Source organism: Eleginops maclovinus, chromosome 4, assembly GCF_036324505.1.
Source record: "Eleginops maclovinus isolate JMC-PN-2008 ecotype Puerto Natales chromosome 4, JC_Emac_rtc_rv5, whole genome shotgun sequence".
NCBI lineage: Eukaryota > Metazoa > Chordata > Actinopteri > Perciformes > Eleginopidae > Eleginops > Eleginops maclovinus.
This window is the reverse complement of record NC_086352.1, coordinates 24,500,458-24,521,611: the sequence shown is the minus strand read 5'-3', so window position 1 is coordinate 24,521,611 and position 21,154 is coordinate 24,500,458. Positions and strand designations below refer to the sequence as shown.

The window sequence follows — 21,154 nt, the reverse complement described above, 5'->3', positions numbered from 1 at the left end:
ATATGATCCATTACTGTACATTTAAATACAGTATGACAAGGAATTAACATAGAAAAGCACTCAATAAAACATTATAGCAGCAGTTTTATGAATCCAAAACAAATACACAATATAACTGAGACCTAGAGGGAACATTTTACTGCACAATGAGTGCTTTACTATTTTAATCTACTTTACCTATGAACTTTAAGTTGATTCTCGAACGTCAACCTTAACATCAAGGATTTGAATGCAGGACTTTGACCTTGAATTGGAGTATGTTTTAATGTTGCAGCATGAGTACTTTCACTTCTCTCATTACAGTTAAATAGTTAGATTACAACTAAAGAAGTGATGTGAATAAATAGTTTGCAAGGACGGTTACAGTTTTTTTTGTCATTTATCCATCACAACATCATTGGATCATTTTTGAGCCAAAAAAGAAGTCTGTTTTAGAAAAAAGCCAAAGCTGAAAACGTAAAAAAGTTTCCAAATCTATTCATTTCAGGTAACTAATTGACTAATAGATTGATCCTTTAAATTGTTTAAGCGAAAGATCATTTTATTCGATATCTAATTTAAAAAGAAAAATGCAAGAGCAGATTAGAAAACCAACAAAGTACAAACGCAAAACAGACAAATTATAGAGAGGTTGAAGCTTGATAAGTCCAACAAGCATAAAATACTGATTAATAACTAAATAAAGTTGCAGCACAAACACAGTCTCAAAGTTTCCCTTCTGATGAAGAGCACAGTACCTTTCATGAGGATCTCATCCTTGGGCACACACTGGAACAGTTTGTGGTACTGCGAGTTGTACTTGCTGACAGTCTGTGCAGAGGGACAGGGCAGAGTCATGAGGAGCTCCTTGGCCGACCGGCCTGCCTGCACCGCACCACCGGCCACTCCTCCACCACCACCGGCTCCGCTCGCCGCAGACACCACCCTCTCCCTCAAAGGACGCGAGCTCTGCACCAGGCTCAGCACGTTGGCCCCGTATACATACACACACTCGCGCACATCCAAGGCCTGGAGCAAGCTGCTGCAAGACACACACTGATTTCCCTGTTGCCAGTCAGTATGGGGCCCAGATGGAAGGCTGTCTACCTCTACTCTACAGGCACCTACAGACACACACCAGGCTCTAATGTGTACACACAGAAACACACACACTACTACAGAGTTACAGCAGCAATGCCTCAGCTTGCAACTACTGAGCTCTTTCTTCAGAAACTACAAGAGTCTCTTTCTGCCTCTCAAATACACCTCCAGTGACTGTACACTTTGCAGCAGCCAGCTGACTCCTCCTGCCTCCTTCACACACATACACACACTCTGTCCTTCATCACTCTGAGAGGAAAAAAACACACTCTCGCACACACAGGTACTCTCACTACTCTCACTTTAAGCCCTTTCTTTCTCTGCCTTTCCGTACCTCTATATATCACTGTGGCACCTAAAAAGTCCTCACTTTTGGCAGAAAATCACACATTTCCCTTCCATTTTAGCACACAAGAGGTTTCTCTCAATCCCTGCTCTCCTCGATAATCTCAAACGCAACTCCAGCTATAGATATCTCTGTCACCAGACCGTCCCATGTCTCTGTCCTGTCCTGTGCAATGTCTATCTTTCCTCCGACTCATATCAGCTATGTGGTTGTCTGCTGCTCCTGTTTTTGTCTTTCTATTAATATCTCAGGCTGGAGCAGCTCCTGTCCTCAGGAATCTGGCGCTTACAGTATAGTAGGTGACAGTAATGCACGGGACTCGATCACCACCCGTACCAATTCAGAGTCACATGCAGAGACATTATGAGAACTATTTTGGGAAATACCTGGAGGACACTGGCCCCGATTGCGTAAAGTTTATGCAATTGTAATTTAAGATTATATTGCTCTGAGCTTGTCAATAAAAATGTAATCATTTCTTCACTTTGCTTTAGAAATCTTACATATGCGGTGGGTGAGCAGGGACCATTTAGACATTTCTCACACATTTATATCAGCAGCAATGTTAGTTTTATGACTTGTTAATATTTAATCATATGTGATTCATACAGATAGATAAATAAACACAGTAAATCAGATAGCAATTAGATTTGTCATATCGGGGGAGCCTTTTGTAAGCTTTTGCATCTAACTGTCATAAAAACATCTGTTAGAAATATTTTTCCAACCTGCAGTGAAAAAAGGGGGAGAAATGTCTTTAGATCAAGTACTCTACAATAAAAGCTCTCCTCTAAGGGAAAGTTAAAACAGGGAGTGGATACACAGTGATAATTTAAATCAAAAGAGGAGCAGACTTACCGAGCCCCTGTAACATTTCTTCACATCTTCATAGGACAGATCTTCAATCAGCTGAAACCTGTTGTGAAAGGAAATACTACACTTAGGAATAAAATGACAGTTCTTTATATCCATGTTTACCTCTAAATAGTGATCAAACCCAAAGATGTCCAGTTAAATATGATATCAATATGAGAAAAGCAGGACATCTACATATTTGAGAGGCAGCATTCTCAGCCATCAATAGGTGAAAAATGAGTTTAATGCTCTATTCCAAAAAGGTTCCACATTGTTTTCTGTAGATGAACAAAGCATTAAGCCATATAATAGTTGCAGCCCTAGATAAACATAAAAAATAAATATAGACTCTATGGAGCAATAATGGCAGATTAATGCTGTCACCCGACCTGAAGATATCATGAAAAAGCTTTGAGGGTGTGTGTGTGTGTGTGTGTGTGTGTGTGTGTGTGTGTGTGTGTGTGTGTGTGTGTGTGTGTGTGTGTGTGTGTGTGTGTGTGTGTGTGTTGCATTAAAATCCCAGCTGGTTTAAAGCTTCCACATGATGAGTTAATAAACCTCAGAGTGTAGCGGCAAAGGCTGTCACAAAACAACACAATTACAAAGATAAATATTGAGCTGTTTAAACATAAATAGTGACCATAGCAGACTGTATCACTATTGTTCTTTTTATAGTCAGAATGCATGAGCACACACAGACACACACATCACTGGCATCAAGCATCAAGCTCGCCTCCGGGGGAGTAGTCAGAGCAGAGCAGCAGATGTCACAGCGTGATACTCCACACTCCCTATATCTATTGCTAATGCAAAACCACTCAGCAGATGAAATACAGTATAATCAGCCCTTTGAGGAAATGTCACAGAAATGAACTGCCATACCAGGTCAGATGCTCTATGCAACAATAGAGTCTAAAAGGCCAAGTGTTTTGTAGCATTATTGCCTGACAGAGACTTTCCTTTCTCTGTGTGAGTGCTAGGAGATTGACAGCAAGCAGAGCCCACAGTAACGCAGCGCTGATATGAAAACACTCGAGGAGATGCTGATAAAACAGTTACTCCGGCAAACCAAACAGCAGCCTCATGTTTACTGTGATGGATTATCTGCCGCTGTGAAAGCCATTTTTCATGCACAGCTACACAGAGGGGCATAGAATGAAGGGAGGAGAGAAAGCCTTGGTATATTCAACCCATAGATTATGCCAACTGCAACAACAGCAACAACAGTGTTTATATATACTTATACTAATAGACTTTGTTTAGTTTACTAATGTGATGCTCTTAATAATGCCTTTATGCATACAGAATACATTTTATTGCCAACAATAAAAATGTATTTAAATGTACTTAGTGTACCCTTACTTAAGTATGATTTCTTTCATTGTGATTGCTACATCTATGAAGCAAAGTAGAAGTATCACAGCACTATTCACCACTGATAATTAAAACTGAAAGTTGCTAACTCAACTGGAAATAATAATTTAAAAAAATATTACAAATGATTTCCAAAACACCCTGAATCATTAACTGATGAACAGACTGTTTGTCCGGAATATACAACTTAAGCTTTAGTCTTTTAGCACAAAATCATGAACATTTAAAATCCTTTCTATATATATTTTTCTAAAATGGGTCAGCCTATAATTGTCTGAAATGAAGGACCTGTTGTTTTCAAGACTATTGAGAAATTTGATCTGCTAATCCTAACCTTGTTGAGTGAATATGCAGGTACTTTAATCTCCAAAATATTTTTAATCAAAATGTGTCTCTCAACATGGCGGCCCTATGATTCAGCAGGTATTTCATCAATTATAACATAACAGCCTATTTGTATTCCCCTTGAAAAATGTCCTTCACTGTTAAACAGCAAGGTGTCATTATGTTAAAATGCACTCACTGTTGCTTTCATAACAGCAGGACTGTCTGCGTCCCTGCTCCGAGGAGACACTCTCCTCTGCTGTGAAGTTTTCTTCGAGAATTCAAGTCAACACTCACAACACCACTGATGATAAAACTGACTTTCATGTTCCACAATATTTTCTTTCTTAATATGGGTTGATCAAATGTATTTATCTTTATTCATACTTAAAAATAAAGAAAGCTGTTCAGAGACGGTCATAATAAAACCATATTCATGAAAACAGAGTAAACTCCAGTAGCCTACACAGATGAACACTTTTTGATAGGGTTGAAATCTGCTGAGCAGTACTGCTGTAAACTGTAGGACTCAATCTAAGTGTAATATAACTCTGTATGTCTTCCATTCTTATGTTTTCATTGTCACTGTACTGCTCATCTCATAGAGTGAATCAGAGACAGCGATCCACAACTCAGGCTGTAAAAAGACCCAAGCAGGGTTTAAGTGTCACAGATCAGAGGGGGGTGACAGATGTTATAGCTGCCTCCTGAGTGTGTGTGTGTGTGTGTGTGTGTGTGTGTGTGTGTGTGTGTGTGTGTGTGTGTGTGTGTGTGTGTGTGTGTGTGTGTGTGTGTGTGTGTGTGTGTGTGTGTGTCAGGAAGAGGCGGTTGTTTACAGCAGAGCAGTACAGCTGTGACAGCGCTGCCTGCTCTCCAGCTAGATACGTTACAGACACTTAAAGTGATGCATACATTATCTTCAAAACAGCAGTAAAGAAATCCACCTTGCACCCATCCAAAACATCTAAACAGGCAAAACAGTCTTTTGCCAGTTTAACGGGGGAAGTTATTTATTATGCTTTTCCACCATAGCATCTTATGTTAGGCGACATCATATTGTAAAAACGCACTAATCCTAAAACCAAAAATGTTACCATATATTTAGCAAACTGCATATTTAGGTCATCAATAACCATGGCATACTACATTATAGCAGGCCATAAAACGAGTACAAAGCTACCCTCCCTTTGACCTTACCAACATTTACATATTTTATAAAGCTTGTCCTAGATGTGCAAATTCATGCTTTTCCTCATGACATTTCCCCCTCCTAGAAAAGACATTATCTTGTGAAGTGAACAATGGTGCATGTGTGCTGCTCTCGCTGCCTGCTGGTTGCTGCCTATAAATAGGTCCCACAGTGGCTCTGCACTCCCAGGTGGAGAGATGGAGTGATTATTAAAAACATGGGCTGCTCTGTAGGGACTAACCTTCTCTCAAATCCTCTCTCAAGCTCTCCATCTGTCTCTAGTTATTACACAAGATCCAGGTCCTAATCAATATTTTAAGGGTGGCAGTCGCTTAGTCTGTAAGGGCTTGGAAAGGGGTCCACACGGTCGCCGGTTCACGTCCCGATTGGACCAGTAAAATGGAGCTAGCTGGTAGCAGGAGAGTTGCCAGTTCTCCTCCTGAGCCACTGCCGAGGTGCCCTTGAGCAAGGCACCAACCCCTGAAACTGCTCGCTGGCACCGGGTACCTGGCAGCCTCCCTACTCTGCCACCTCTCCTGCATGTGTGTGGTTGTTTTTGCATGTACGTATATCCTCCCTGTGTGTAATGTGTGTAAACACTACAGAGTGGGGAAAGACATTTCTTTGTAAGGGATCTATAAAGTTGTTGTTGTTGTTGTTGTTGTTGTTCTTCTTCTTCTTCTTCTGCTTCTGGTGCATGCTGGGAGATTTTGGAGTGTGAGCGGAAGAAAAGAGCGACGCTTAGTAGTTACATTTTTTCCGTTTGTGCTTGTTTATGGGTGTTAGTTTCATATAGTTTATCGGTGATAGTTTACTTTGCTTAATTTTTGGGTCTTTTTGTGGTGGGTTTTGGGGTGTTTTGCGGGCTTCTCCTGCCGGTGTCTCGCCGGCCGGCGTCTGACGCCATGGTAAATGGAGACTTTGCCAAACTCACGCGGAAGCACGGCATTAAAATATCGGCCAGCTTCCCATGCACGGTGGAGGATATCGGGCTGGCTGTGGGGGAGAAGGTCGGACACAGCAGCATTAAGTCCCTGGCGCGGATGAACAGTGCAGTCGTGATCTTTCTGGACCAGGTGGACAAAGTGAACCGCGTTATCGAGACAGGCATCACGGTGAGTGAAATGTTTGTGCGGGTGCAGCCGCTGACGCTCCCCGCAACCAAAGTGGTTCTAACCAACGTCTCTCCCTTCATAACTGATGAGTTCCTCAGTAGAGAGCTATCCAGACACGGGAAACTTGTTTCTCCGGTGAAGAAGATGCTGTCTGGGTGTAAGTCTCAGTTACTGAAGCACGTGGTGTCTCATCGCAGACAGGTCTATATGTAGGGTGACCAGATTTGAGGTGGCGAAAAAGAGGACACTTGCGATTGTTGGGGGGGAAGTCTAAGTACAGTAGACTTCTGTGCAAAGCGCCATTCAATTTAAGTACGCTTAATGGTCCCATGAAAAACTGTGAAAACCGGACGTTTTCATGAATTTATAAAACCCCCCCGGACGCTCCGGACAGGACATAAAAAGAGGACATGTCCGGGCAAAAGAGGACGTCTGGTCACCCTACTATATGATACTTAACAATCGGAACGCGGAGCTCAACCTCCGTTTTTACGTTAAAGTAGATGATTATGACTACGTGATTTTTGCAACCTCGTCAGTTATGAAGTGTTTTGGTTGCGGGGAAGAGGGGCACACCGTGATTGCCTGTCCGGCCGCTGCTCCAGAGCAGCCGGCTGTAGCTGTGTCCGACGGGGCATGCGGGGGTGTTGCACAGGGTGTGGGTGATGGTAAAGATGTTCACGAAAGGGAGGTTGTGGTTTTGTGTAGAGGTAAGAAAATCAGGTGGGGGGAGAAAAAGAAAAAAAAATAATAAAAATGAAAAAGAAAAAACTGAGATAATCAAAAAAATGGTAGAGACGGGTGAAGTCTGCCAAACACAGGAGGAAAATATGGGGAACGAAGCGCATATGGTGAAAACAGGAGAGGAGAGGAAAACATGGGGTGAGCAGGTGGAGATTGCTGAGATGGAGGATGAAGAGGTGGCAACAGCAATAGCAACAAAAAAAGACCGCTAATAAACGCAGAAGCACAAGGAACAACGCACCTACTGTTAGAAAGAGCTGCAAAGGAGGGAGAGAGGGAAAGAGAGGAAGAGAGCAATGGCAGACAGATGAGAGTGGGGATGAGTGTGTTTCGGACGGCAGTGACGTGATAGGGTTCAGTGACAGTCAAAAGGAAAAAATGTACACAGCGGAAATGATTAAAAACTATCTACTCCAGACAAAGAACCAGCATGGGGTAGTTGTAGAAGAGTATTTCCCTGACTTCGTCGTTTTTTGTTCTTCGGCCAAATTCCATCTTAGTCGAAAAGAGGAGTCTGTCTTCACAGAACAAGAAGTTTGGAGACTAAAAACACTTGTGTACAGAGTACGAAAACAAATAAGCAGCAATGAAGTTGTGTTTTAATTAACTTATTTGTTTTTATTATTGTATGCACTACCTCACTCACAATGGACACTTTTAGAGTGGGAAGCCTGAATGTCAATGGAGCCAGAGCTAAGAAAGAGGGCTTTAATTTATCAAACAGCAAGTATAAAACATGTCGACGTGCTTTTTTTACAGGAGACGCACAGCGACGTTGGTAACGACAATGACTGGAAAAAAGAGTGGGAGGGCGAAGTCATTTTAAGCCACAGCACCTCTCTCAGTGGAGGGTGGGCTTCCTTCTCTCCAAGTCTTTTAATCCTGTCTCACTGGAGGTCGAGCAGTTTATCAAGGGGAGGTTGCTTTTAATAAAAGCACGGTTTGACCTTTTTACGGCTGTTTTTATGAATGTGTATGCTCCAACAAACGGTGCAGAGAGGAAGCTGTTTTTACAAAAAGTTAATGATGTTTTAAACGGCTGTGCCACGGAGGATTTTTTATTCTTGGGTGGGGATTTTAATTGTACGGAAAATGCATCTTTCGATCGCAACCATGCAGAGCCGCATCCAGCATCCCAGCATGCTCTGAGGCAGCTGGTCCACTCCCACGGCCTGGTGGATGTATGGAGAAGGATGCACACAGACGATAGGCAGTACACCTGGTCCCACATCCGAGAGAATAGGATTTCATCAGCCAGACTAGATCGCATTTATTGCTTTAAGCATAATTTTAATACTTTTAAAATGTGCAGTATACTCCCTGCTGGTTTTACAGATCACTCTTTGCTTCTATGTAATGTTTTTATTAGAAATGTTTTACCGAGAAGTGCTTATTGGCATTTTAATTCGGTTTTAACATTTGATAAACATTTTAAAGAGGCCCTTACTTATTTCTGGAGTGTTTTTAGACAGAGGAAGGGAGAGTTTAGCAGTCTTAGGCAGTGGTGGGACCATGGTAAGACTGAGATAAGAATGCACTGTCAACAGCACACCCTCAATGTCACACAGGACAACATCAGATCTATGAAAGACCTGGAGAGTGATATAGTGGAACTAGAAGCAATAAGCGAGTCCACAGGAGATCGAGGATATATTGAAATCCTCAAAGAGAAAAAGATGGCTCTAGCCAGCCTGCTGGACGTTAAAGTTCAGGGTGCACTGGTCAGGTCCCGGTTTTTAAACATAAACGAGATGGATGCTCCCACTAGTTTCTTCTTCGGCCTGGAGAAAAAGAATGGACAGAGGCGGGTAATCCACTCACTGCTGTCAGACACAGGGCAGGAATTAACAGAGCCAAGCCAGATCAGGAGGCGAGCTGTGAGTTTTTATTCCACCCTCTACACGAGTGAATACAACGAGGACGAAACGCTCTCAGAGGAGTTTTGTGCGGAACTACCTCAGGTATCTGAGGTCAACTCACAGCTCGCAGGGCCGTTGACAACGCAGGAGTTGCAGGCCGCACTGCAAGGCATGCAGGGACGGCGGGCTCCTGGTATCGACGGCCTCTCGGTTGAGTTTTTTAAAGCGTATTGGGACATCTTGTCTCATGACCTGTTAGACGTTTTTAATGAGAGTCTGGCCTCTGGCTCTATGCCAATGTCCTGCAGCAGAGCGGTGATCACGCTGCTGCCAAAAAAAGGGAACTTGCAGGACATCAAAAACTGGCGCCCTGTGTCTTTGCTGTGTGTGGATTACAAGCTTCTGTCCAAGGCTTTTGCCACCAGGTTGGGGAGAGCTATTGAGCAAGTCATCCATCGGGACCAGACCTACTGTGTGCCCGGCAGGTCCATGGTGGACAATGTTCATCTGATTCGAGATGTTTTGGAGGTCTCCAGCTCATTGGGCATTGATACTGGTCTGATTTCTCTAGATCAGGAAAAGGCTTTTGACCGCGTTGAGCACAGCTTCCTCTGGAAAGTAATGGAGAAGTTTGGGTTCAGCGCTGGTTTCATAGCTAAGATCAAAGTGTTGTACAATAAGATTGAGAGTGTGCTGAAGTTCAACGGGGGGCTGTGTGCTCCTTTTAGAGTGTGTAGAGGGGTCCGGCAGGGCTGTGCTCTGTCTGGGATGCTCTATGCACTCTCCCTAGAACCCCTCATCTGCAAAATACGCTCTAAATTGCAAGGGCTGTTTTTACCTGGTTTTAATGGAAACACGGTTTTATCTGCGTATGCTGACGACCTCGTTGTTTTTATTAGTGACCAGAGGGATGCAGACATTTTAACCAATATTGTGACAGATTTTGGTTCAGCATCGGCAGCGAGGGTCAATTGGAAGAAGAGTGAGGCTGTCGGTGGGTGGCGTGGCGGTCTCCCAGTTCTTCCCCAGGGCATGACATGGAAAAGAGATGGCATAAAGTACCTGGGTGTGTTCGTAGGGAACACAAATATAGTCCAGAAGAACTGGGAGAACGTCACAGAGAAGATTGAGGAAAAACTGTCCAAATGGAAGTGGCTGCTCCCGCAGATGTCTTTTAAAGGTAGAGTTTTGGTTTTAAACAACCTTGTGGCATCCCAACTGTGGCACCGCCTTACCTGTGTAGACCCTCCCTCAGGCCTACTGGCCCAAATACAAAAGAGATTGGTAGATTTCTTTTGGGATGGGCTACACTGGGTGCCACAGGGGGTGCTGTTTTTATTTAGAGAGGAGGGGGGACAGGGCCTTGTCCACCTGGCCAGCCGAACAGCCACTTTTAGAATGCAGTTTCTGCAAAGGTATCTTATCGGCCCGGCCGATTTGGTGTGGAGAGATGTGAGCAGCTGCATTCTAAGACGCGTGAGTAACCTGGGGCTGGATGCTGCTCTGTTTTTAACTGATTGAACCATTTTAAAGTTAAGTGGGTTACCTCCCTTTTATCAGGGTGTTTTTAAGTCTTGGGCCCTTTTTAACCATAGAAGGTGTCCAAAGACTGACTCTCTGCACTGGTTGTTAAAAGAGCCTCTGATTCATGGAGCCAGGCTGGACGTTAGCTGCAGCGAGACACCAGGACTGGCGGTGGCGCTGTGCAGATCTGGGACCCTGAGCCTTCAGCAGGTGGTGGATGCAGTGGGGCCGGAGCTGAGCGATGCCCGGGCCTTGGGCTCTCTGCTGGGTCTACACTCTGTCCGGGTGGCCCAGAGGATCCTGCAACTCTGGAGCCGGAGCCTCTGCGCTGAGGAACAGAGACTGTTAAGGAGCTATGGACAGGGCAGAGCCAAACCAGACCCAACAGACCCTTTCCCGGAGATATACCTGAGCCCAGGGCTCGGAGAGCTGACGGGCCCCCTGCTCAAGGTTGCAAACCCAGAGAAAATGACCATGCACAAAGCGGACAAAAAGACTATATACATGAACATTGTAAAAACCATAAACAAAAATGGACTGAAGGACAGGCCCTCCACTGTGTGGAGCACCAGACTGGGTGCCGGAAACGGACCAGGCCCACAGTGGAGGATTCTGTACACCCCCCCCTTAAAAAAACGTACTGCCGACCTCCAGTGGAGAATTTTACACGGCGCTATCGCCTCCAATTCTTTTATCTCCGTCATTAATCCTGCTGTTAGTAACGAGTGTCCATTTTGTGGTTTTAGAGAGACTGTTTTCCATGTTTTTACAGAGTGCCAGAGACTCACAGGTTTCTTCTCTCTTTTAACATTGGTTTTTAGTCTTTTTAGTATAGCTTTTACCGAGAGCGTGTTTATCATGGGGGCTCCATACAGAAAGACGAGCAAAGAAAAGTGGCAGCTCCTAAACTACCTCTCTGGTGAAGCTAAAATGGCTATCTATCTAAGTAGGAAGAACAGAGTGGAAAACAGAAAGGGACAAGAAGCAAAAGCGATCTGGCTGTGCAACATCAGAGCCAGACTCTGGCTAGAGCATCGTTTTTATAAAAACATCGGGGACTTGGAAGCTTTTAAACAACGGTGGTGCGATAAAGACATTGTATGTTCTGTGGTTAATGAGGATTTGTACTTTACACAAGTCTTTAAGGCTTAGCTTTTTTATTTATCTATTCTAGGTAAATTGAGTTGTGTTGTACTTGATATAAATGTACATTTACTAAACCAGTAATAAAGTGTTTTTGTAAAGGTCTTCTTCTTCTACATTCGAGTGTACTAGGTGAGTGTCAGAAAAAATATGCTATAGGCAACCACCCTCAGGGGATTATGAATGAGAGCTGTAGACGTGGTGTGTCAAGGTAAAGCTTTTTTTAAATTTTAATTTTTATTGTATAAACAAGGTCATGCTGGAATGGTGTGAACAGGCAGTTGTCAGAGCTTCACCAAAGTAATACTTAAGGGTTATTTTGGACATTATTCAGAAGGGTTTGGTAGGAATTCACAGGCCCAGAAGGAACCACCACAGTTTCCAGCTGAAGTAAAAACATGAAATCCCTCGAGCAGGATTCTGTAGCATAAAGTAATAGTTATTTTCCAGGTACCAGGAGGCTCAGTGTATGTAGCGAACCGTCACATAGGATACAATAAAGAGGAATTTTGATAGAAGCTGTTGTCTGGAAATCTAACAAAACCTCCTTATCATCTTTAACCCCTGTAAGAAAATCAAGTGTGTGTGTGTGTGTGTGTGCACTTGAGTGTACGCATGCGCTTTTTATTCCTCATTGTATCTCAGTGCCCTTGGCTGTGAGGCTGAGTGTTGAAACTAATTACAAGCTCAAAGAATCTTAAATTGAATCCAAAATTAGAAAGCGAACACCTCCCTTTGGTGGCTGGTGTAGGAGTGGACTCCCAGTCAGTAATTTAGCTAGAGGAGAAGAACGATGAGACTTCAAAAGTTTCCAGAAGAAACAATAGAAAATGTTGATATAAGTAGAGGAATGTTCAAATTGGTTTCTAATCAAATTATTACGTTTACAAAAAGTTTGTTTTTTCTTAGGAAAAGTTCAAACATAATTGTACGATGAATAAGGTCTTTTATCACCCTCACGTCATCTGATATTTTCTTCATACAACACACCAACACAGTCAGCAACTGTAGCTTAATCTCTCTAAATGATATCATCAGAAAAGCAAGTAATGTTTTAATAGTTATCTAACCAAAATATTTATCCAAGTGTTTCTGAGTCAAATATTTGTACCAGGTTGACCTGAGGGATAAATATACATTTTCTCTTTTGTGATAATTTCCTTATTGGCCAGTGCAATTACAACAATGTAGAAAAGTAAATAATGGAACATTCTAGTGCATGCATGCATTACGTTGCATGGATATTTTAAAGCTTTTCTTCGACCCGTAAACAATTATGGTTGTGATGATTTAAACTGAATTTTAAAGTCATGCACATTGAATCAAACGATGTCGCTCGATGTGCAAGGTGTAACTTGTAGAGACAAACAAACAACTAATTATCACTTAACTCTTAGGCAGCTTTTAGCCTCTTTTAGCAGTTTGATTATTCATAGCATTTGAGTAAGTTATGCTTGAGTCTCATCAACAGCCATTGTCGCTTTAATAAGCTCACTGTACGCTGCATGCCTCGCACCAAAGGCAACACAGACAAAGTTAGTGACTAGCTGGTTAACATTATTAACCGTTATTGCAGTATCGAGCAGTTTTAGATCTAGATTCTAAAAGTCAGTTGGGCGGGACCAAAACAGATCTAAAAGAGAGTGAATATAATATCCGTTGGCCCGATACCTGATTACGTAAATGCTTCTTTGAGTGTCCTGGATCTACATAGTGAACTGATAAGCCATAACAACTTTATAGGCAGTGACATGTGGTGGCTGTGTATTTGTCAGATTAGTTTTAATCAATGAAGGAAATATATAAATAAATACTTATGTAAACTGTAAAAATGTATGTTAAACTGTATGTAAATATATGACAACTTGAAATACAACATGCAGCAGCAGAGGAGCATTGAGGTGAGTTAAGCTATGCTAACTGAGTGCTACAAGCTCAAAACAGACAGGTGCATAAAGTCCCTCCCATTTATCAGTGTACAAACACACATCATGCTTCAGCGCTAAATCCCATCTCAGAACAGATTCCCCAGGATTAACCAGTCCCTCGAATCCTCCTTATATAACACACTGACACACCGACATTGCACATAGGAATTCTTGCACTACAGCAATTTTATACTTTATTATTGCTATATCTTCTCTTCAGGCCCATGGTGGAAAAATAAGAAATGTTCCCTTAGTAAATCGCTGTTTGTGGTCTCTGTTTGACCATTGTTTGACATCAAATACAGCTGAAATAAAAGCACAAAATAAGTGCAATGAAAATAAATCTCCTGTGGTTGTAACCCATGACCATGCACAGGATACAGATGGTGTGTGGGGAAAAAGACAACGAGTGTTGCAGAACAGTGTGTGTGTGTGTGTGTGTGTGTGTGTGTGTGTGTGTGTGTGTGTGTGTGTGTGTGTGTGTGTGTGTGTGTGTGTGTGTGTGTGTGTGTGTGTGTGTGTGTGTGTGTGTGTGTGTGTGTGTGTGTGTGTGTGTGTGTGTGTGGGATTTGCCTGAAGTGGCCATGCGTGTCGTCGTCCTTGGGGTGGTCCAGGTCCTGTGTTGAAAGCAGGCCTGTTTCTTCGCTCTGCTCCTGCTGCTCAGTCATGCTCCTGGCCCTAAACACACAAACACACCGCTCCGTGTGAACAGCAGGAACCTCTGCACCAGACCGTCATGTACACTTGTAAAGAACTGTTTGTTTTTGTCCCCAGGTTTGGCTTCAAAGAGAGCTATAACCCCAAAAAGAAGTTTATGGGGCAAAGCAAATGGACTCTGTGTTCAAATCAACACAGCTGTGATGCAACATTCAAAGTCTGAATCTGCAGGTTTGCACTACATTAATGGTCTCAACTCAGCAAAAAAGCTGTTGTCTCGTGGTTGTGCAAATAGAGTCAGTGTCTACTCTCACACAGATGTCTACAAAAAGAAAGAGAACCTCAGAGGATGTGCAGATGGCTGACCTAATGTTGTGTTGTGTGAGCAAAGACTGTATATACAAGTTGTGAGCTGACTCGAACATTTATTCTCCAAAAAAACATACAACTTTATCAGCACCAAACGCCTATTTAAATGAACTCGTAAAGTTATTAAAAGAAGAAGAAACCAAGAATATGACCATGAATTGTCTTCAGGGAGATGTTTTCATTTCTTACAGTGATTGATAAAAGGTAGAGCAATGCACAACATGAATACACTAAGGAAAAGTTCAACTGTAACTCTGAGGAGACACAATTTAACTTTAACTGTGATGGATTATGTGAACCAGGTCATTTAAAGACAGGACTGGGAGATAGAGCCAAAATCTTCTCTCCGGATTTAGGTCCCTGTTTAAGTAGCTGTTCCTGTACTTCTTCCTGTTAGCTAAGTACTTAACTGTTCATCCATTTATTTAAACTTTATCCATTGGCTTTAACCATGAAGGTAGACCTTGATACAGCACATGCCAAGTTCCTTGCTATTAAAGTTGCTCAATGGCCTGGTCTCATGCTCGCCCAATTGAATGCCAGTTCCAAGGAAAATTGTCTATTTCAACCAGACAGTGAGATAGCTAGCTATTCTGACTTCAACTAGTCAGCTAACTGTATGACTTTTAGCATTTTAAACGTTTTCAGTCCATTATTTATTGAAAAGTTAATTAGCAATTTGCTTGATAATTATTGTTTTACACACTGGTTAATGTGCTCTTCAGCCATGCATAGGGAAGCTTACTATTATAACTATTTAAGACCAGCAGCACACAAATACAGTATATTACCCTACGTAGTTGTTTAAGGTCTTCTTGAACACAATGTGCTGGCTATATCTTTAAATATAATCCTACTTAACATTTTCAAATGTATTCCACAAGATCACAAAAATCTTCCAGATGTCCTGTGGTATACATACACTTTTTGTGAATCAAGGTGATACATCTAGTATTGTCCTTCAAATTCTTTCCAGTGTTGTTATGAAACAGCATAAGTAGTGGAAAGCGTTAAAAATCTATTATGTTTTTTCTTCTCATCTGCACATCAGCAGCCACCTGCCCTGTGACATATTTTCCTCTGGGAGAGGGGAAGTTGTTAGCACCTGTGCCGCTTTAATTACAGGTGCTGATGGAAAGAGGCTCCTGCATGCAGTTTCCAGAGTATTATCTCTAATTAGCCAGAAGCTTCACGTCACACTGACCTGTTCAAACAACAAGGGCTTCTCGCTCCTAGAGGTTTTACATGTGACTGATCACCTGTGATCACAGAGGGTTGAGTGGGGGGTGAACAGTGTGTTGTTGTAGATAAGGAAAGGCCTTAAGCCTGAGGGTAAGGGATTCAGGAGGGTATCTGATCCCACATGTGGGCCTAACAGCAACATAAAGCCTTGTGGTGCTGTTTCACTTCACTTACAAACAGTCTTCAAATGGCCAAGTTGTGCTTAGCTATTCTTTGTTGGGAAACAGTTGGAATTTATTAATCAGATTCTCCGGAACAGTAGCTGATGGCAAAAATACTATTTTAAGCAAATACTTTTCTAAGAATTAAAATTTCTTGACATACAATCATATATAAATTTGAACTAAAGATGTATGTAGCTTGGTAAATTGTTGCTATTTAAAACATCCTAAACAATAGAAAGTGTTGGCTGGTATGATTCAGGATTGACATGAATGTTTTACTTGAGTGATACATGAATAATTTCTGACCACAGTGAATTTTGAGTATACAAAAAAGGGTTTTGTGCAATGTAAATATGTCTATCCTGAACAATTTAAACATCTACTAAAATAAATATACGTTTTTAAACAGTTTTTTAATTTCGATCTGAAAGCCAGCATGCAGGCATGAGAAACAAGCTCAGTGTGTCACATTATGTTTTAGTTAGGTTCCCTTAATGACCCTCTCACTGACAGCTGGACATTTTGTTTTAAACACCACAATGTGTCCACTGTGTCTGACCACACAAACAACAAACTGTGTGGCTCTGTATTGACCTCATTCACAAAAAAACCCTTTTCTGGTCACGCAGTTATTGACACAAACCCCCTGAGATAAACATTCTCTATGAGAGGAAAAAACTTTAAAGCCATGAATATATTTCAGTCTTTGTTTTTATTTTGTCTCTGCAAGTTTCCGGGAAGTAAAGTTTATTAAATAATACAAAAAAGACATTATAATAACAACACTAAAGGTTGTTCTTATAATGTCCATCAGAGATCAAAAGTGCCATATTGTTACAGCATAAACAGCATCTTGATGTGGCATCTCATTTAAGGCCAAGTAATCAGATAAAGGAGTACATGCATCAGCATTGTACGGGCCAACACAGGCAGAAATTACATTGTGTTTTTCTGTTACAGGTAGCATATAGATCAATCCTCGTAGATCATTTAGCTAGAACACTTTCCCGGCTGAAAATAAAAAATTAAGAAGTCAAGGCATGAATTTGGATTTATTCCTTGAATGCAAATTCATGCCTTGATTACACACGTGATCTTGAAAACAGAAATCAGGTGTGATCAAATGAACCAGAGAGTTGGCTTTTTTGACATTGGCTTTTTGTTGAGGAAAACCCTCTTGATGCTAACTTTCGTGTGGACCTACAAAAATACATTGTCACTGCTCTACACTTACTAAATCTAGCCAAAAAGTCAGCAGGTTGGCAACACTGTTATTCCGCCCCTTCAAGCCCCCCTCTAAAGCCACTCGGCTAACATTTGTATTATGAATGTAAACCCATGATTAAGCCAAATGAAATAATTGGACAGAGCTTTTGCAGTCTTACAACAGCCAAAGATATCCATTTGTTTTTTTATTCATTGCTGTCAGGATGTAGAATACAACAAATAAAAGAAATAATGTTTTTAAAGAAGTTTAACCGCCCTTTCGGTCCCTTCTAATGTCAGCAAATGTTGCTTTCAATTACTTGAATGACCACAAACCAATTGCCACATGAGCCTGCAGCTTCGACTGGGTTAGTGACTGGTTTCATCCTTGGTACAGCCTTGGGGGACACCAGTTGTTATGTGTACATTTAACCTATTCTCTGAAGTATTAAGCAGAATTTTGCTTCACTCCTATGTTCACTAATACCAGAGACTGAAAACAGTGTAGTAGAAGAAATGGAGTGATGTGGAAAAACTTAGAGCCTTTAATCTTTCTAAATAAACAGGAATGTTACTTAATCTGTTTTTCAGCAGCAGTTCCAGCTCATCTTAACAGTCCGAACACACTAACATGGTCCGAACACTACATGGTCCGACACATGACATGGTTTGATATTTCCCTTTTAGAAACACTGCATTTCCCCAAAGACAATACACAAAAGCAGTGCTTATATGGCCAAGCTAACTATGCTAGCACTGTCAGCTTTCCTTAAAAAAAACAAGTAAATCATGACTTCACATTAGAACAGAGGTCTGTATATGTGCAACTATAAATAACCTCTATTGCTCTCCTACTGGATCTTTTAAACATTGTTAATTAAAAGGCCTCTGCCTCTTCTCTTCCATATTCTTTTTTTGTCTCAGGAGACAAACATTTTGTGCTGTCACAAGACATCCTCCAATCCAATAAACTATAATCTTGTTAGTGTTGCTAGTCACTGGGAGTGTTGCTGAAGAATCACTGCACTGCCTCCAGTCGACCAAAGGCTTTCCCATGATACAAGAGAAGTACTGTGGCAAATAAAAGAGTTAAAAAAAACAAGATCTATGTACAACATTTTCAAGTCTCTGAGTGTGAAGGAGACTCTCCATCATGACTGGCAGACAGCTTTGCAAGCAATGTGGTCTGCTTTGTTTACAGTGGGTGTGTAGAGGCAAAGGTTTAATTTGTCTGGAAAGCTGAACTTGGGTTTTGTCTTATTATTAGAGCCAACGCAATTAAGTCTGCAATCTTAGGGGCAAAACTGAGACACACAAAAGTGTACTTACAAAAATGAAAGAATTCCTATATAATACTTTTTGCTGGAGCTTTATTCCGTCACATGGCCTTTTAAAAAAATATTATATTTGTTTTCCTTTTGTTGCACATTAACTTTATTCATTCTTCTAGTATTTCATAGACACAGTCAGTTTATGAAACTACAACAGAAGCACAGCCTTTGGACTCTGCACTCTGCACTGCTTGAGACCTCCTGAAATAACCTCCCCATTGTGTAAGCACCTCAAAACAGCCTTTGATGACAGTATGTTTAAGACAGATCAAGGCTTCAAATGTTCTTGTTACATAACTGTATATGGAGCACACCAACTACTGGTTACTGGGATATCTAAAAGGGATTTAATGGAGGAATAGTTTTGTAAAAAATACAGTTTTTGTTTAATTATTTCCTTGTCTCTTTAAGAGATCAAACATGAAGTAATTTGTCTATTTTTATGTGTTGAAGTGAATAATAAGTAAAAGTATAAAAACACTATTATTGGGAATAAGCAGGTTCTTATAACACTTTTAAGCAACAATACAGACTAATCTGAGCTAGGTCTAGTAGCCTCCTGTTTTACAACTGATAGAAAGCAATACTAGACAAAAGTCATCACACCTCACTCACATGTTTCACTTTAAATGACAACTTTAAATATGACTTCATGCACATGTTATACCTCAAATGTAAAAGAGAATAGTGCCTGCCTTTCTGAATAAATCTGCCCTTTGTCATAAAAAGCAGAAACACTTGTCAAGAGAAGAGAGTTTATGATGGGAAACAGGAAGAGATTCTTCAGAATAAAAGCGGAAAAGGAACTCAAATACTATACAGGGCGTAATCGGCAATACTTCAACATACATCTTAAATCATAAACATCATACTTAAAAACAAACACTAAAAATAATGAATAATTCCTGAACATTTTGCAATATTTGGTCACTGATGCATTTACTTTGAAATATTTTCTACCGGAATTTGCAGTCTACCGCTTTTTAGCTTGTCGTCGGATCACTGCTCCTACCTGTAGCTTCAACCGAGTCAGACACTGCGACTTTTTCCGCCCTGTTGTCGTGTCGTAACTGCACGAAACTCCTCCGGTCCGTGCTTCATGTCTCGTTCAAATCATTTCAAGTACTTCATCCACCAAAACCCGACATTAAACTCCAAGTTTGGTCACAAAAACCGCTGTAAGCTAAAGGACAGAGTGAGGTGGCTGTGACCTCCTGAGAAGTGTGTCTTGTGTGAGGTGGGTTGAGTTTACCTACAGCCAGGCGGGCTGAGTACACACTGCCGGGGGATTACACTGACGCTACTCTCCTACCAGAGGCTCCCAGAATAACTTAACGAGTCCTCATTAATTGAAACGGCAAGACTAACAAAAACATGTCTGCCAGGGCTTCTTCAGATGTATTATTGTAAGTAAATGGTTTCTGAGCTTTTCCCCAATTACGGCTCGTTTAATAAGATCATTTACAGTAATGATACTGGGATAGGCTACTCATTTGTTTATTCATTAAAAGTAGAAATACCTTCACCTAAAAAATACTCAACCACAAGTAAAAATTGTACATTTTGTATATAATTTATAGATTATTCCAAGTCAAAAATGTGTTTTCTTATGTCAATGTCTGACCTTGACTATATCAACTTGTAGCTGTACAAGGTCTGTCTCTGGAGAGTGGGTTTCAGTCCTCTACTAAAGTGGGAAATGTCGGTGCAATTCCCCGAAATATCTATATTGAAACGCATCCCAGGTAAACTACATTAGGAACATCACACATCTCAAATGTAGTCTTCAAAACGACATCAGCAAAGAAATCTGAAACCTCAGCAAAGAGTGGACTTGTCAATGTGAGAGCAGCTGCAAGTGTTAGCATGAGCATAGTAAAAGTTTTGACAGCAAACATAGTGAAGTCTGCAGTTGTGAACATAAACACGACCTTGAAGCCTTCTTCCAATATCTACTAAAAAACCAAATAGAAATGATAGTTATGATAGTAATGATGTTTTCCAACCACTAACACTGTCAGCCACTGGCAAATAAAATATTTCTGATACATCTATTAGGAGCAAATTTTGGGGCACAGAAGATTCCACCCTGTACAACATGTATCTCTGCAATATTTCCCTTAAGTTAAAAAATTTAGCAGATTTCTAAACTTATCGTTAATGTTAATATTGACACGTTTATAGCCTAGCATGTGATTTTAACTACTATATATAATGCTATGTGGCTAAACATGTAAGAGTGCACAAATACAACGGAGCCGTCCTCCATAAGTATACAGCTACAATAATTTATGAACAAGTAGACCCACTTTTTAACCACTTATATTTAGGATGGGTTTCAGTATCTACATGGTGTAGGGAAAATGTTGTAACCCCATCATAAGAAGTACAAACTGTTACATTAAAAAGCCACAAAGGTTGGTCGTATTAGCTTCACAATGCAATACAATAGCAGCATACTGTATGTCATCTATAAATCTCCACCTATGTGTTCCCATGTTTCCAAAAGGCACATGTCCAAGCTGCTAAATATTTTCAATGTCTCTGATGAGAGGAATATTTAATATCCCTAACTGCTGACAAGGAAGATCTGACACTAACAGATGCAGCTAGCTGTACCCTCGCCCAATATGAACAACATTAGTCATGAGTTAATCCCTTTGCTTAGCTGTTGTCATCCATTTATTCCAACGTATGCATATAT

The 21,154-nt window shown here is 41.1% G+C and overlaps 1 protein-coding gene across 9 annotated transcripts in view; it reads right to left on the bottom strand.

Moving 5' to 3' along the window:
* Positions 1-21,154, bottom strand: part of gramd2aa (GRAM domain containing 2Aa) — a 31,278-nt gene that overhangs the window by 9,504 nt on the left and 620 nt on the right. For 2 of the 9 annotated variants that reach the window (XM_063882142.1, XM_063882143.1), the window contains exons 2-4: positions 14,055-14,159; positions 2,285-2,360; positions 738-1,035 (exon numbers count right to left, since the gene is read on the bottom strand). In XM_063882142.1, the coding sequence (XP_063738212.1) occupies positions 738-1,035; positions 2,285-2,360; positions 14,055-14,159 (479 nt within the window). Of the gene's footprint in view, positions 1-737; positions 1,045-2,284; positions 2,361-14,054; positions 14,160-19,462; positions 19,715-21,154 lie in introns of those variants that run through there. The other 7 variants (XM_063882146.1, XM_063882147.1, XM_063882148.1 and 4 more) reach the window with 7 other exon arrangements.